Genomic DNA, 15150 nt, shown 5'->3' on the forward strand with positions numbered 1-15150 from the left:
CATCTCTTGTACTCAGTCCCCAGTCTCTGACCATCTCTTGTACTACATCCTCAGTCTCTGGTCATCTTTTGTATTCAGTCCCCAGTCTCTGGCTATCTTTTGTACTACTTCATCAGTTTCTGGCTATCTCTTGTATTCAGTCCCCGGTCCCTGGCTATCTTTTGTACTACATCCTGAGTCTCCTATTGTACTATGACTCCATTAACTGATCCTCTTCTGTGGTATGCCCCAGTCTTTGACCATATTTTATATATTTTGTAGTATGTCCACAATGTGCATTTCCTGCAGTGTGTCCTGAGTCGCTGTGTGTTCACAATGTCTGTAGCATTACCTATGCAGAATATTATGTGCAGCCTCAGTGGATGTTGAGTCACTTCTATTACTGTACAATCTGATTGTCATTTAGACCTACTCACAACTAAAAAGTATCGGTCCCTGAAATATTGAACACAAGTACATCATTTTGGGGAATTTACAGGAGATATACAATGAGATTTTATCACTCACTCTTAGTAGATAACACAGGGAAGAAGTGAACCCAGAGGATTATCACGACAGCCAGGTAACTAGAATCTGCATAGTAAAATACAATTTCTTTAAAAGAAAAGTTTTTCCTCTGACAAATGCTGTTGTGATCTGTCTATAGCAGAAATCTGTCAAGTTCAAGCAAATTTAAAGTCATGTCATGTGCCTGAATGTCACAAGTTTGTCAGCGCTCAGACATCTGTATGACAGCACTTCGTATTCATCCTCTGCTGGATAGAGAGAAATAAACACGGTGAGGAGGAGAGCTTCAGATCCCCTGGGGAGCGGCGAGGAGTGCGAATATAATGGTGGAAGGATTGGCGCTTTGGTAAATGCGGGAAGCTATTGATAGTCACACCCCACAAGTTATGTGAAGGAGCCGAAGCTTCAAATTTTTGTGATTTGAGTTTGCTGCTTGGGAAGAACATTATCCCAATAACAAAACATCACTAACAAGATGACATGTCGTTTGCCAAGCACGGTGTATCACAAACAATCGCCATGCTTATTTATTTAAATCTAGTTTATTCTGTTTATATTTTGCATTCCCTATTTTCTCCTATTATTCCTCATTATCATGCTAATTGCATTTTGACATTAAAAAAAATCCTGTTTTCATAAAGATTGTAAGCTCTGAAGGGCAGGGCTCTCCTCCACCTGTGTCATTGTTTGTATCTGTCTGTGATTTGCAACCTCTATTTAATGTACAGCGCTGCTCAATATGTTGGCGATATAAAAATACTATTTGATAATGATAATAATAAATAATAATAATAACATAACTTATGTTGGATTGAGTGATGGCTCTCCGGGCCTCTATGTTTCTATATGTAATGCAGGAAGGTCATTGCTAGTAGGAGAGGTCAGCAAGGTGCTGTTCAGAGCTTTATGAAAACATCACAGCACCCTGATGTAGTACTCCTCCCAAAACAGTAGGCTGGCTCTTGGCTGGAGTTTTGCAGTTTTGGAGTTTAAAATGCTTTGATGGGCCGGTGTGGTGAGGTAGGTATTCCTAGACAGGTTGGATTTGCACCCTGACCACCCAAGGTAATGCCTAAAAATTCATCCTGTTCTTATGGAGCCAGGATTAATATCAACTTAAAATAGAAGATGTGAAATTCATGAATGGTCCAAACCCCTACTGAGAGCTAACAATTCCCAAAAATTGTTGTGATGTACTGGAGCACTGGGTTTCTCCAATGTGCATGTCTGTTTCGCCTAAAGGGGGTTGAGAGATTTTTAGGAGCAAATGTGTTTGTAAGGAAAGAGTGGTAGGTAAGTAAGGTCCTCAGGATTGAATGATCTTGCCCGGCTTCCGCAAGCTGGCAAGATTCCTGAATTTTCACATTTGATAGCTGGTGGCAGTGTGTGGTACTTTCTTGCTCACGACTGCCCCCATTCATTCTCTATGGGGTTGCCGCATGAGAACCTACAAGTAGCATCGTCCCTGAGGCAGCAGTTTACCAGCATGAGGATGCAGTAACTTCACCACAACCTCATAGCCAGTGTGAACATAATCTTAGGGTGGGATTACAGAATTTAATTCCATGCTGCCTGAACAAAGATTGTGCTGTCCTTCTGGAGAGGAAAGCAGATAAATGCATTGTCAGGGTGAGTATTGCGCATGGTAATTCCTGTAAATACCAGGAAGTGTCACAATGACACAACACTTGGTATGTTCACATTCACCATAAAAATATATACATTTTATAGAATGTGCACTTTAATTCCTGATGTCTACATGAGCACTATAGTGCAGACACATGACTGTGCGTCTAATAAATGTTGTGGTATATTTGGATCTATTTATTAGTATTAAACAGTTACTCACTGCCTGTTTTTTCTTTTCTAGGAAACAAAAAAAGGAAGAGGGAATAAAAGCCCACATTATTACACTCACTAGAAATTAAATGCTAACATTCGTTAAAAATGGCCTGAACAGAATTTCCCCCTTACATTGAACAAACAAGAAATGGATAAAGTAATTTACTGAAATGATTTCCTGTGCCAAGTGGGTCTATATCCAAGGTTATTTACTGTTATAAAATGTTCTGCAGTAGGATAAGGGAATGACCTGTGCTCTGTAGAGAGGGCACATGGCAGCTCATCATACATACATGTGTGTTATCATTACAAGATTCTATTCTGTCTGATGGGATTCACAGCTATAGGGGAGCAGAGATGCTTTCTCCTGCCCTTTAATAGTCAGTAATAGAGGTGCTCGGAACAGTAAAACTCTGACTCTAATTGAATCCAGTTGGATCTGTGGAGAAAACCGACTGGATTCATAATTTGATATTATTTTAATGAGCTGTACTATACCTGTCATTGACAATGACAAGTCTAACCAATTTGGCTGCTAGATGATGACGGCTATCATTGTCCAGTAGCCTATTATATCGGTCAATGACAAGTATCGTGATGATAGATCAGAATTCCGAACTTAGATTGCTCATATTATAAGTTCTGATCTGAAACCAGAGTTCACTCTGATTAGAACCATTTGTCTACCAATAGTCTGCAAAAAAAAGTTATCAATATGGAAATCAATGTATGGATCCTGTCATCGAACACATACAATGTACCAGGCACAGTGCGCAATGTAATATTTATCTACAATTAGAGTAGGTTTAAACCTTCAAGGAATTTTTTATTTCAAATTTTTTTTTTTTTTAATCTCAGTGCTGATGATATCCTCAAGCCTCCTTTTGCCACTTTCCCTCTAAATACACTATAGCTCTGAAATAATCTGATGGTGATATTGGTGAACCATGTCTGAGAAATATGTGTCAGCACTACCTCTTGTAGTCCCTGCGAGCGAAGCACGTGACATTTGGGAGATAATTATTACTCCATAACATAATTTGTCTGAACAAGAACCTTCGTCATTACAAGGTAAACATTGGCTTAAAAGTTTGTGTACACAGCAGTCAGAGTTCCCATTGGCTGGTGGTTGTCAGAAGAGTGGCGGAGGGGGCAGTCAGGTTGATCGGGGAACTACATGGAACAGCGTTATTTCTGATTAGGAGCTAAGGAACATAAACTGACCATGCCACCATGGATCTGCTTCCATTCTTGATATAGTCAGAAAGAAAGAAGGGAACTGGCAGGATTTCAATTTTAATTCTGCAGCCTAGGAAAAACGATTTTTAAAAAATACACAAACCTAATCAATAAAATATCAAAGAAGTTTCAATATCTTTAAACCTGCAGCTAAAATAATTATTGCTGATTCTATAATATTGGTTGTTGTTCAGGCACTTCCTACTGCAACGCTCTCCCACCTGTACACCTGTGGTGTCACCCTGGCACACAGGGTTCTAATGGAGACTAAAAGTGCCAATTTCAGCATATCTTATCCAGCCATGGTCCACTGTGTCACCATCATGAAACCCATTCTGAGAAATGCAATGCAACCATTACTGGAGAGGATGTAGGAAGATGTAACAAAGGATGGAAACAAGGTAAAAACAAAGATTTTTATTATTATTATTATTATTAATAATAATAATAATAATAATAATAAAATTGTTTATCTGAACCAGTATGCAGCATATACCCCATTCACCCCATTCAGTTTATTCAGAGATTTCCTATTCAGGAAGGCTAAAAAGCAGCAGCCAGCTAAGAATCAGATATTTAATACATGTGTATGTCTACAAACATTAAAAAACGGATGTGTGGTGACCACAAGGGGAAAGTTTTGCAATGCAGAGCACTGAATCAGATTTTTGATTCTTATGTCCATTATTTACTCACTTATCTGGAGGTTGAAGTCTAATCAGGATATGACTTTAAGCAGTTCAGACCCTCCCTGATATGTGGGGGAAGCCATGGCCACATACAGGGGTAACATTTCACACTGTCTGTTGTAGATAGCTGGAGACAGCTGCAGAAAAACAATATGACTCAGAGTATAATTGGAACATCTTTCACTTGGTGCAATAGATACTTCATAAGCCTGTACAGGAATAACAGAACGAGATCCACGATATTCACAACTTATTCTAAGTCATTCACCTTACACCTAGCAGTGATACCTTGATAAATCGGGTTGAAAAAAGTCTAATACATAGTTTGATGGGCTCCATTGGGGTGAGCGGATAGTTATGGAAGAGTGAAATTGATTGAGATTTCATTTAATTGATTAAATAGAGGATTACTGGTAAGTGAGATTGGTCAAAGACAAAATCTCAGTGCAGACCTTAATAACAGACCCCCAGTGCAGACCTTAATAACAGACCCCCAGTGCAGACCTTAATAACAGACCCCCAGTGCAGACCTTAATAACAGACCCCAGTGCTAACCTTAATAACAGACCCCCAGTGCAGACCTCAGTAACAGACCCCCAGTGCAGATGTAAATGTCTACACATAGACACATTGCAGAACAAGGAAGGTCGGTAATGAGATGTTGGCGATGCTGGTGACCGATTATTTACCTTTACAACAATAGTCACGAATAAACAAAAAAACAATGGTAAAAAAAAACAAAACAAAAAAAACAAATGCAGCCACACCTCCAAAGCTAGGTGAAATGCAATATATTACATTTTGTCCTTTGGTGAAGATATTTTTTAGTTTCCCTTTAAATGTTACATTTTAAACTGCTATTTTTTGTAATTTATATTTAGCTTTCGAGACACTGACAGGCAAAGTATTATTAGAGACTAAGGGTCAGGGTACTGATTATAGTGCAGAGACAGCAGGAATCTGGTGCCATGAATCTGCCAACCCCCTCCAGCAAATCTCACACCAATCTGCACTGAAATTAGCACAGGTGCTGAAAAAGAGTGGACAAGGGTCTGATAATATCAGCTGACCAGCCTATGGTGAATTAACCCTTTCCTGACCTGCAGCATGCATTGCCATTAGGTTTACAGTGATTACAGTCTCATGACCTTTACGTTTTGTTCGTTTTTAATACTTAAATTACTTTAAAGTCCCCGAGACAGAGTTGTGACTGTGGAGAAGATTGGATTTTATGGCAATACATCGGGCCTGATTTAATAAAGCAATCCAAGACTGGAGAAGATAGATTATCATGGGAGAACCTGGGTGATCCAGCTAGAAGCTGAGTGTGGCGTGTATTTGTATTTGTGTGTTTGCAGGGTCTGTGGAATGTAACATAGGACAATGTGCATGTATGGAAGAGATGTACTACATATGTTTGTTTGTTTTTTGCCTTGACATACATTTTAAAAATGAGAAAAAAGCATATTACCACGATTTGTAAATGTATTCTAAAAATTTTTAATTTAGTTTAATAAAAGTAATAGTCAAACGTCACCACTGATAATGGGCTGGATTCATATAACTCTGAAAATGATCTCTGATGCATAGATAGTTCCCAGCATGTTGGAAAATCATTATGACTAATATATTTCCTATTTTTATCAGTACACTACACTACATAAGATTTTACATTTCGATAAGCCTGTGATAAAAAGATATAAGTGCCACCATCACGTCCCCCATATTGGAAGTTTCCAATGTCTTTGGGTCAATGGATATATTGGCAGCAGATTCTGTGCACTCAAACTCAGAGCGCTCCAGCACCCGGTATTGTATCTTAGGCATTGTTGGGAAGCATTATGTTTTTTGCTCAATGGGGCATGTATGGTTTTGTTTGATGTCTTCCAGCCATTAATGTGTAGGACAAGGAGTACATTGAAAGGTAAATGACCACTGAATACCAATGCTGAGGAAGAGGGGAGTTCCAAATTCATATTCATATTCATCCAAATTCATATTCATAGAAAACTACTCCTGTTACTGACAAATGATGAGGCACCGGTCCTCTCACTGACACCAACATTCAGAAACTAATTCTTCTACTGTCATTTCATGCAGTGATACCAGAAATGTGGCACCATTCAATTCACCTACACAAACAATAGGGCACCATTTCTTGCTGGGATACCAGCAATGTGGCACCATTTCATCCATTGACTCCAACTATAGGACACCATTTCAATCACTGATACCAACAATAGGGCACCATTTCTTTCTGTGTACCCAACATTAGGGCACCATTCTGGCAACTTACACCAACAATGGGGGACCATCCAGTTCAACGGCAACAAAAATGTGGCACCAATCCATTCACAGACAACAACAATGTGGCACCATTCTATTCACTAATGCAAACAATGGGGCACCACTTCTTTCTGTGATACCAACAACGTGGCACAGTTCCATTCACTGATATCAACAATGGGGCACTATGTCTTTCTCTGATACCAATGTTAAAGCACTGACAATGGAATCCATTTGAATTCCAACTGAACACCATTTCTTTTACTGATACCAATTTTGGGGCACCAACAATGTGGCACCATTCCATTATTTTGTTACCAACAATGTGGCCCCTTTCCATTTATTGGTAAATGACAATAAGGAACAATTTCTTGCTGTGATACCAACATGTGGCACCGTTTCATTCATTGACACCAACAATGCAGCATCATTCCATTCATTGCGGCACTATTTCTCTGAACCCAACGTTAGGGTAGCAATCTGTTCACTGACAATGGAACCCATTGCAATTCCAGCTCTAATCTGACATGATTTCTTTTAACAATGCCAATGTTGTGGCACCGTTCCTTCTAATCACTACAGTGGCATGGCCCAGACTACCAGCGCTGTTGCATCTACTTTTTACATCTCCTTTCTGTTTTAAAGTAAAGCAGAGGGTATGACAATCATTGTGTACTTAGCTGTAAAAATGTGAAAGCAGTTCCACAACAACCAATCACAATTCAGTCTGCTGAGATCAGACTAAAGCCAGATAAATTCTGATTGGTTGCTGTCAGTTACTGCACTGTAAGTATATCTAAAGCCAAAACGTCTCCTGGAGTTTTTAGCAAAGTGATTGGTTAAAAATCTGCATCTTTTTACTGTCTGAAACTTGTCTAATGAAACATAATTCCCTTTCTGTTTTAAAGTCACAACCTGATAGATGTTCTAACCCTTCATCCAAATGACATGTTTTAGCTTTAGATACACTGAACTTTCGGATAAGCAAATATGATTGTAATACAAGAGACATGTATATTTTTACTTTGCTCTTGGAGTGGTTTCTATTCCTTTCAAATCTTTTCAGTAACCCAGCATAAAAACTCTGTGCAGGTGCTTCCTGTAATGAAGACCAATCACTGGTGCTCTTTGTCTTTGTGTAGGGTGACTGGTCTTGTATACACCCCCCTGCAGGCAGCCTGTAGTGGGTGTGGCCTCATTGGCCCCTCCTAAATATTTGCTCCCTGCACGGGATATGTACAGAATGTTGTATTATCTGGGTATGGAAGGCATTTGGTGCTCACAAAATGGATTTATAGTGGATTTATGTCACACAATTTTAATTAGTTTTTAATGCAAAAAGCCAAGACAACACAGACAGCAAGATGTTCACTGACATGAAATTTCAAAAAAGCATTTTATTGTATGGATGATCAAGCAAGACACCAGGAACCTTAGGTGGGGCCTATTTAAAAAAATTATCACATTCTGTTTTACAGCTCCAATTTTGGGGGGTTTCTGATCACCTTGCCTGGGGTTATTCATCAAGCTATGGAGAACTAAAAACAGGACAGGGTGATTTTTAAAACTGTTGAACAAAATTTGGTATATTCCACAATGCAATAATAGTAAATGAAAACATTTATAGAACTAGAAAGGTTATCCTACAGCCTTTGTTTTTAGCTGTGGACATTAACTTTTTATTTTTGTCTATGCCCCCAATTGGGGATGATTTTCCCTTACTTCCTGTTCCTGATGAGATCCATACACAAAATGGGGGGAGTGGTTGTCAGTGGGATGCAATAAAAACTCCAAAGCTTTACCAATGTGTCAGAAATGTAAATAAAGGGCAATGTCTGGAATTCAAGAATACAGAGACACCACCTTGAGGGTGGGATTAAAAATTGGCTTTTAATTTTTTGGAGGGTACAGCTCCAAATCGTGCTTTGAAAGCAAAAGATCATGCAAGAAAAACAAAGGTTGAATTTTCAACCCTGAAATCAGTGGCAGACGTAGCCAACCATGGGCACTGTGCAGATCTAATCTTGGGCATCACCAACCCAATTGACTTTGGGCCCCTGGGGGATTTCTTTTGGCTGGATGTAGGGCCCCTGTGCAGTGGCACATTATGCAGCTCCCTATGTGTGTCCCCTTCCCAAATAAAATGTACCTAGATCCTGGACCAAAAAAAGTGATATACTGCATCAGAACCAAACGATCATTCACCATAGTGTATCTGTGCAGGGGCAGTGTGGTTATCTTAGGACAAGGACTACAGAACACCCTCCCCTCTCCACATAGCATAACAATGATAGGAGGAGGTGTTCTGCAGTCCTAGGACAGAGCAATGTAACTGATACAAGTGAACAGAAGATCAGTTTTCAGATTTGTGTAAGAATTGACAAGCACATGTTTTACACTCACAATTGTAAAATGACAAAATATAAAACTGGTTTTACATACAAAAGTACAAAATGAATAGTTATAGCCCAAAAAAAGTAATCTGATTGTTTTTTTAACTTTTTTTAAGCAGGCCCCTCCCTGGGACAAGAGGAATGAGTTTCCGGTGTTGGATGACAGAGGCCGGGGCACATGGCAGTGAAAGGGTTAGCAGGCACTGGCGGAGCACAATAGACTGGCGTGGGGTGATGAGTATTCCTAGAATTGCAGGGCTCTCACATTCACTATGGATGCCTCCATTAACCCTTTTTGCAGCAGCTCAGGAAATATTGGATTGTGATGCACAGCGGGGTCCCCGGCTGGCTCTTTAAATCCGGTTGCTGTGGTAACAGCACACACCATCCGCCTGCTAATTGCCAATGTCTGGGACATTTTCCACTTCAATTTACAAGAGCGGGGCTATTCAACGCCGCAGAGGGTAACTGGGTGCATCACCTAATCTATTTGGGTCACTTGGTTATTTGTACCCCTTTTACCCTCACCAACCATCACCCCGGCCCTGCACATCCTTGTTAGTGTGCTGATGCAGAAGAGGTTATGTTAGTGTGACATGCATGGGGGGTAATTGCCCATTGGATCATGCAGCAACCAGATTTGCTTACAATAATCCCGGCCCAGTGCGGGGTATCTCTGACTAGTAATGAGGAGCAGTTCGCTGCCATGATGAAGGCCACCGTGGCGATGGACACGCCGAGGGTCAGCTGGAGCAGGGCCACCAAAAGAGGGAAGCGGCAGCCGCAGCAAGTGTGCGCCTCATCCTGCTGCCCGGCCTTGGCATCTTTCTTCTCTTTCTTCTGCTTTTTCTTGTCTGCTTTTTTCTCCTGGCCATCTCCTTGGCCCTTGGCCGGCTGATCTTGGCTGGCTGGAGAAGGCTTTTTCTTATCTGCTCCCATTTGGAAAAATCAGGCTGGGACGGGGTCTTTTGTTTTCCTCTCACCCTCTTCCCTTTCTACTTATATCTCTCTCTCTTTATCCTTCTCTTGTCCCACTCACGCTCTCTCCCCTCCCTGACTCTCTGCTCCCTTTCCCCCTCTGTCGCTCTCTTTCTCTGCTCTCTCGCCGTCTCTCTGTTTCTCTGATGTCTGTTCCTCACCTCTTTCTATCTCTCACCCTTTATTTCTTCTTTTCACCCTCTTTCTCTTTTTCTCTTCCTTTCCCCCCTTTCTCTATTCCCTGCTCTCTCTGTTACCCCTCTCTTATCTCTCTCTTCTTTTCCCCTCACCTATCGCTTTCTGTTTTCCTTCTTCCTCTTTCTCTGTTTTTTATTCCTTCCAGTTTCTCTCCCTTTCTCTTTTTGAATCCTGCTGTCTCGTCTCCTTTTTCCTAATCTCTCCTTCTTTCTGTCTCCTCTCACTCACTTCTCTCTCTTCGCCTCTCTCTTTTACTGTCTTTCTTCTTGTCTCTTGATGTCAGTTATTTCTCTCTATTTTCCGTCTTTCCTTCTATCTTTTGCTTGTCTCTTCTATTTCTTGCCGTCTCTTCTCTCTCTCTCCCTTTTTCCTGTTTTCTGCTGTCTCTTCTCTCTCTTTCTCTGGTGCACTCCCTGGCTGCCTGCAAGCTGTGAAGGGATCCTGGTATTTGGGAATCACAGGGCTGAACTAATAAGGAAAGCATTTGCAGCAGATTCTTGGAGCCTTTAAATGCCACTTATAGGCGAGGAAAGCAGAAGGGGGGTTTCGAGGGGTTAGCGGAGTGCCAACCTGCCAGGGCCCAGTGACAAAATGGGCTCAGGTTGGGCTGCGTAGCAGGAATGAATGCTGGCTTGGCAAGGGGCTAATGAAATTCAGAATCCCAAAACGTGACAAGCAGGACTTAAATATTTTAGTAGGCCCAAGGAAATGTTCCCGAACAGCTCAGCACCCTGAGGCCTTTTCAAAGCGCTGAGGCCAGACAGGAACTGACTGCACACAAATTGCCATCACACAGAGGGTGGGTGATGGAGCTGGCAGCTACGTTCTCCCCGCTATAATCATATGTTAAGTCCTGACACTTCAAAACAAACACCACAGGCCCATGTACTCCAAGCGTGTTATTAGGCGCCAGTACATAATCAAATCCGCAAACAGGTCCTCCTGCCGGGATGTATGATCACCCTGCTGACAATATATTATAACTACTTATGTAAATGCCTCATGGTACCCTATACCCAAATATTGGGCCGATTTATAAGGATTGGGCAAATGGCTGCTGTCACACAGTCGCAATAATATTCATCATTTCATAAAGGATTTTTATTTGTGATGAGGTTGGGTTGATTTTTTAAGATAAACCATAGGATCAAAAGTTTGCAGACAGATGACCATTACAGCTATAGAAGTGTCATGCCAAAACTATGGGCATTATTATCAATTTGCCCCTATTTTCAACAAGATTTAGGAGTGTCTATGGGAATTTGTGCCTATTTCCCTATTTATTGTACAACACTGTGTATTGGCACTAAGGGTTCATTATAATAATTCAGCCATTAGAGCACCTGATATGGTCAGATATGATGAGAATTCATCCCAAAGGTGGTCAGTAGGGTTGAGGTCATGGCTCTATAAAGGTCACTCAAGTTCCTCCACACCAAACTGGTACAGTCATGACTTTTTGGGGCTAATTTTGGGTACAGTGGCATATTGATGACCCCAAACTTGCATAATAATGGAATATCACAATTGTCTAAAATGTTGTTGTTTTCTGTGGTATTAATAGTTCTCTTTGCAAGAAACCCCTGAACACAATCATTCAGAGACGTGAGTTTAGCCTTTGGCTATGTAGTCTAAGTGAAAAAGTCCTCAAATGTGATCATAGGGTACAGGCTTGAAAATAAAATGTGGGATTGGAACATAAAATTTGGATATAATTTTCTCTTTTTTGTATTAGCTGATGTAAGTGTTCCTGAAAAACAACCTGTCTTTGCTGTCAAGCTGACAGCAGGTGTGGTGGTGCAGGATCCACTTTGCCACAAAGGAACTGGCTTGTGGTTAGAAAGACTAGATTGTCTAATTCAGAACACTGGCGTATACCATATATAAAATAGTGGACTAGGATCCGAGAGACTCAGCAGTATAGGGATCAGTCTAAATACCATTGTTGGCTACATACAGCTTTCAGACAATCTCTGCACTTTTAGAAAAAAAACAGATGAATGTGACTTACCTTGACCAGCAGTAAAGTTATGTGAAGTGTTGCTGGTTGGCGGCCTTGATTGGCGGCTTTGAAGTTGATTTTGCAAGTGAAAGTTATTTGAAAGTGATTAAAATGGACTGAAAATGGATGTGTGGGCAGAAAGTCTGTTCAATAAAAAAAAAATCTTCCAACATTCTGATACAACATTTTGCTTTTGTTCTACCACTTTTAACACTTTTCACTGATTTTACTGGAATCACATTGAATGTAAAAGCCATCAGAGCAGCTGGGAAATTACAATTGTGTGGAGCTATTGGTTGGTTGTGTAATGATTAAGTTTTACATCTCTTTACTTGTTCCAATAAACTTTGGACATTGCAAGGTGCCCAGGTACTGATGCTTCAGTGCAAGCCCAAATCCTAACCCCTTCCCACCATTCTTGAAAGTTGGTATGAGGCGTTTGTACTGATATGTTGGGGTTTTTATTATGGCAAAATATCTCCACTTTAGTCTCCTCTTCCCTCTGGACATTGTTGCAGAAGTCTTGTGCTTTGTTAAGATGTAACTTTACAAGCCTAAGTCATGCTGCCAGTCCTTTCAAACAAATAATACATAATCTGTCTTTTTCTAACTGTCCTGTTTTGAACCTTAATATGTAACATGCTAACTGAGGCCCTTATAGTCTGAAATTCAGCTCTTCAGGATTTTGTAGTTTTTAAAGGCATTGCACAGTCTGACTTTGAGGTAAAGTTGCTGGCATGTCCACTCCTAAGGAGACAGATAACTGTCTTGGATATTTTCCACTTGTGACTAATCTTTCTCACTGTAGAATGATGGACTTCAGATTGTTGGGAAATGGCCTTATAATTCTTTCAGATTGATGGGCAGCAACAATTACTACTCTATGATCAATGCTTAAGTATTTCCACCTTGGTTAACACAGACTGAGTACTCCAGACCAACAAACTGGAGAAACTTCTACTTTTACAGAAGTGCTCACACTGGTTGATGATTTATAAATCAATGCATTTGATCAGCAGCATCTGGCTGCTACTTTTCCTCTTCATTCCAATAGTTGTATACGTTCAATTCCAAAGCAAAGTAATTCAATATATGTGTATATCTTCAATTCCAAAGTAATAGGAATGTATCTAATATTTGACTTAGAATTCGTTAAATAAATAATAACACAGTGTAATATGTACAACGTACGGTGTGTCATGTGTTGTTGTTCATCTAATGTTGTATTTACCTTATTGCAGGACCTGCAAAGTACCAGAATATGTTTTAGTATGTCCTGATACATAAAACTTTATTATTGGTGGTACTTTCTTTTTCTTGTGACTGTATCTTTTTATTCTTTCCCTTGAGCTCAGAAGGAGATCAGCATTTCTGCTGGCTGAATCCGACCCGCAATTATCATTATTAAATGATAGTAATATAACGGCACAAAGTACGGGGCTCTAGCATCTCCCGGGGTTATTGATGCCAGTAGGTGCGCGGGAAGTGATAACCGGATTTCAGAACATCCCTGTCACTGCTTCCCTCCGCTTCTTCCCAAATAATTCTGTTTCATGCTGAAATTTGCCCTCTGGATGGGAATTAAAAATAGTTTTGATAGCTAAAAGTCATCAAGAGGGAAAAATCAAGAATTTTACTCTCCATACTTGTCAAGCCTGCCAAATATAAAGCGATAGGAGGCCAATTCTTCAATGGTTTAGGGGAAAAGGGAGATAACCGCAACCGGAACCTGAACAGAAGTGAACCTGAAGTGAGTGGGACACACAATTCTGCTGTTGCATTGTTCATGTTATGCTATACCCTTGGTGAGTGGTGGGCTAAATAGCTACATGGAATGTCATATGGGATTGTAAATTCTCCTTCCTCCTGGAATGTTGACTGCTCCAAAAGAGATTGTGATCCATGATGCCAAATGTTTAGTAATTGACAGTACTTGCTGAGATTGTGATCCCTTATTCCTAAAGATTAGTAATTGACAGTTCCTGCTAAATCTATGTACTCACATCAGATAATAGTCTCGGGTGAAAATCTTGTGTGTACAGCATCCCACCATTGCTGTTGATGAATGACCACTGTTAACTCACATGAAGGAAAGCACAATCGGGTGCTGCTTACTTGTTCTCCAATCTCAATTGAACAGAATGGTGCTGTGTGTACAGCGCTTGTTCATTCATCTGTCACTGGAAATGATTAATTAGAAAAAGAAAGATACTTTTCATCAACACACCTCTGATGACTTTTGACCATCTGTATAAGGATTAAGATTGTGACCCTGAAAGTTTATGTGATGTGATGGATGGGATGTCTCTGCCATAGTTCTGGGATCAGTGTGTGCCACCTTTAAATCTCACTCCCGGTGTTGAAAGAATGTTTTAATGACTACATTCAGCAGGAGATCCCACCAATAGAGTCCCCAAGAGACGGAAGATACTGTTTTTGGTGTCCTGCCCCCTTATAAAAGTGTAGAGATTTTTATATGGAATACACAGATGGGAGGATTCCACATTTCCCCATAAAACTGACACAATAGTTACAAATCCAATACAACAAAAGATCAGAACCTCAGAATCAGCAAACAGCTGAGAATGGCAGCCATGGAGTTCAAGGTGAGCTGACCCAGCATGGTGTTAATGATGGCGGTCTCATTGGCACACTCCATGCATTAATGACACAGAGAGGAGAAGGAGTGAGACCTCCGCTGGGCGAGCTCCATTCTCATTTACATAGTTCTCCCTCTGCCCCTCACAGTCAATGGGGATTTTTTTTTATCAATTGTTGGCAAAACAATTCTTAGTCCGTGCAGATAATAGAGAAAACATGTCATAATAAGGATATCAGCTTGGAACGGCAAAGGAGAAACTCTTCATTCAGATTCAAGAACAAAAATGTAATGTTTTACCCTCTGGGCACAGCATGTATACAGACCTGGGAATTCAGTGCAGGGATGGTGGGGACCCTGATACTGGGCACAGCAGGTTTACAGAGCAGGGAATTCAGTGCAGGGATGGTGGGGACC

General features: G+C 40.6%; 1 protein-coding gene across 1 annotated transcript in view; it reads right to left on the reverse strand.

Moving 5' to 3' along the window:
• Nucleotides 1–10677, reverse strand: part of SSPN (sarcospan) — a 19001-nt gene extending 8324 nt beyond the window's left edge. The window contains exon 1 of the mRNA XM_072400136.1: nucleotides 9605–10677. Coding sequence (XP_072256237.1) covers nucleotides 9605–9895 — 291 coding nt within the window. The 5' untranslated portion in view covers nucleotides 9896–10677. The remainder of the gene's footprint in view (nucleotides 1–9604) is intronic.
• Between the last annotated feature and the right edge of the window lie 4473 nt (nucleotides 10678–15150).

Source organism: Pyxicephalus adspersus, chromosome 2 (genome assembly GCF_032062135.1).
Source record: "Pyxicephalus adspersus chromosome 2, UCB_Pads_2.0, whole genome shotgun sequence".
Classification (NCBI taxonomy): Eukaryota; Metazoa; Chordata; class Amphibia; order Anura; family Pyxicephalidae; genus Pyxicephalus; species Pyxicephalus adspersus.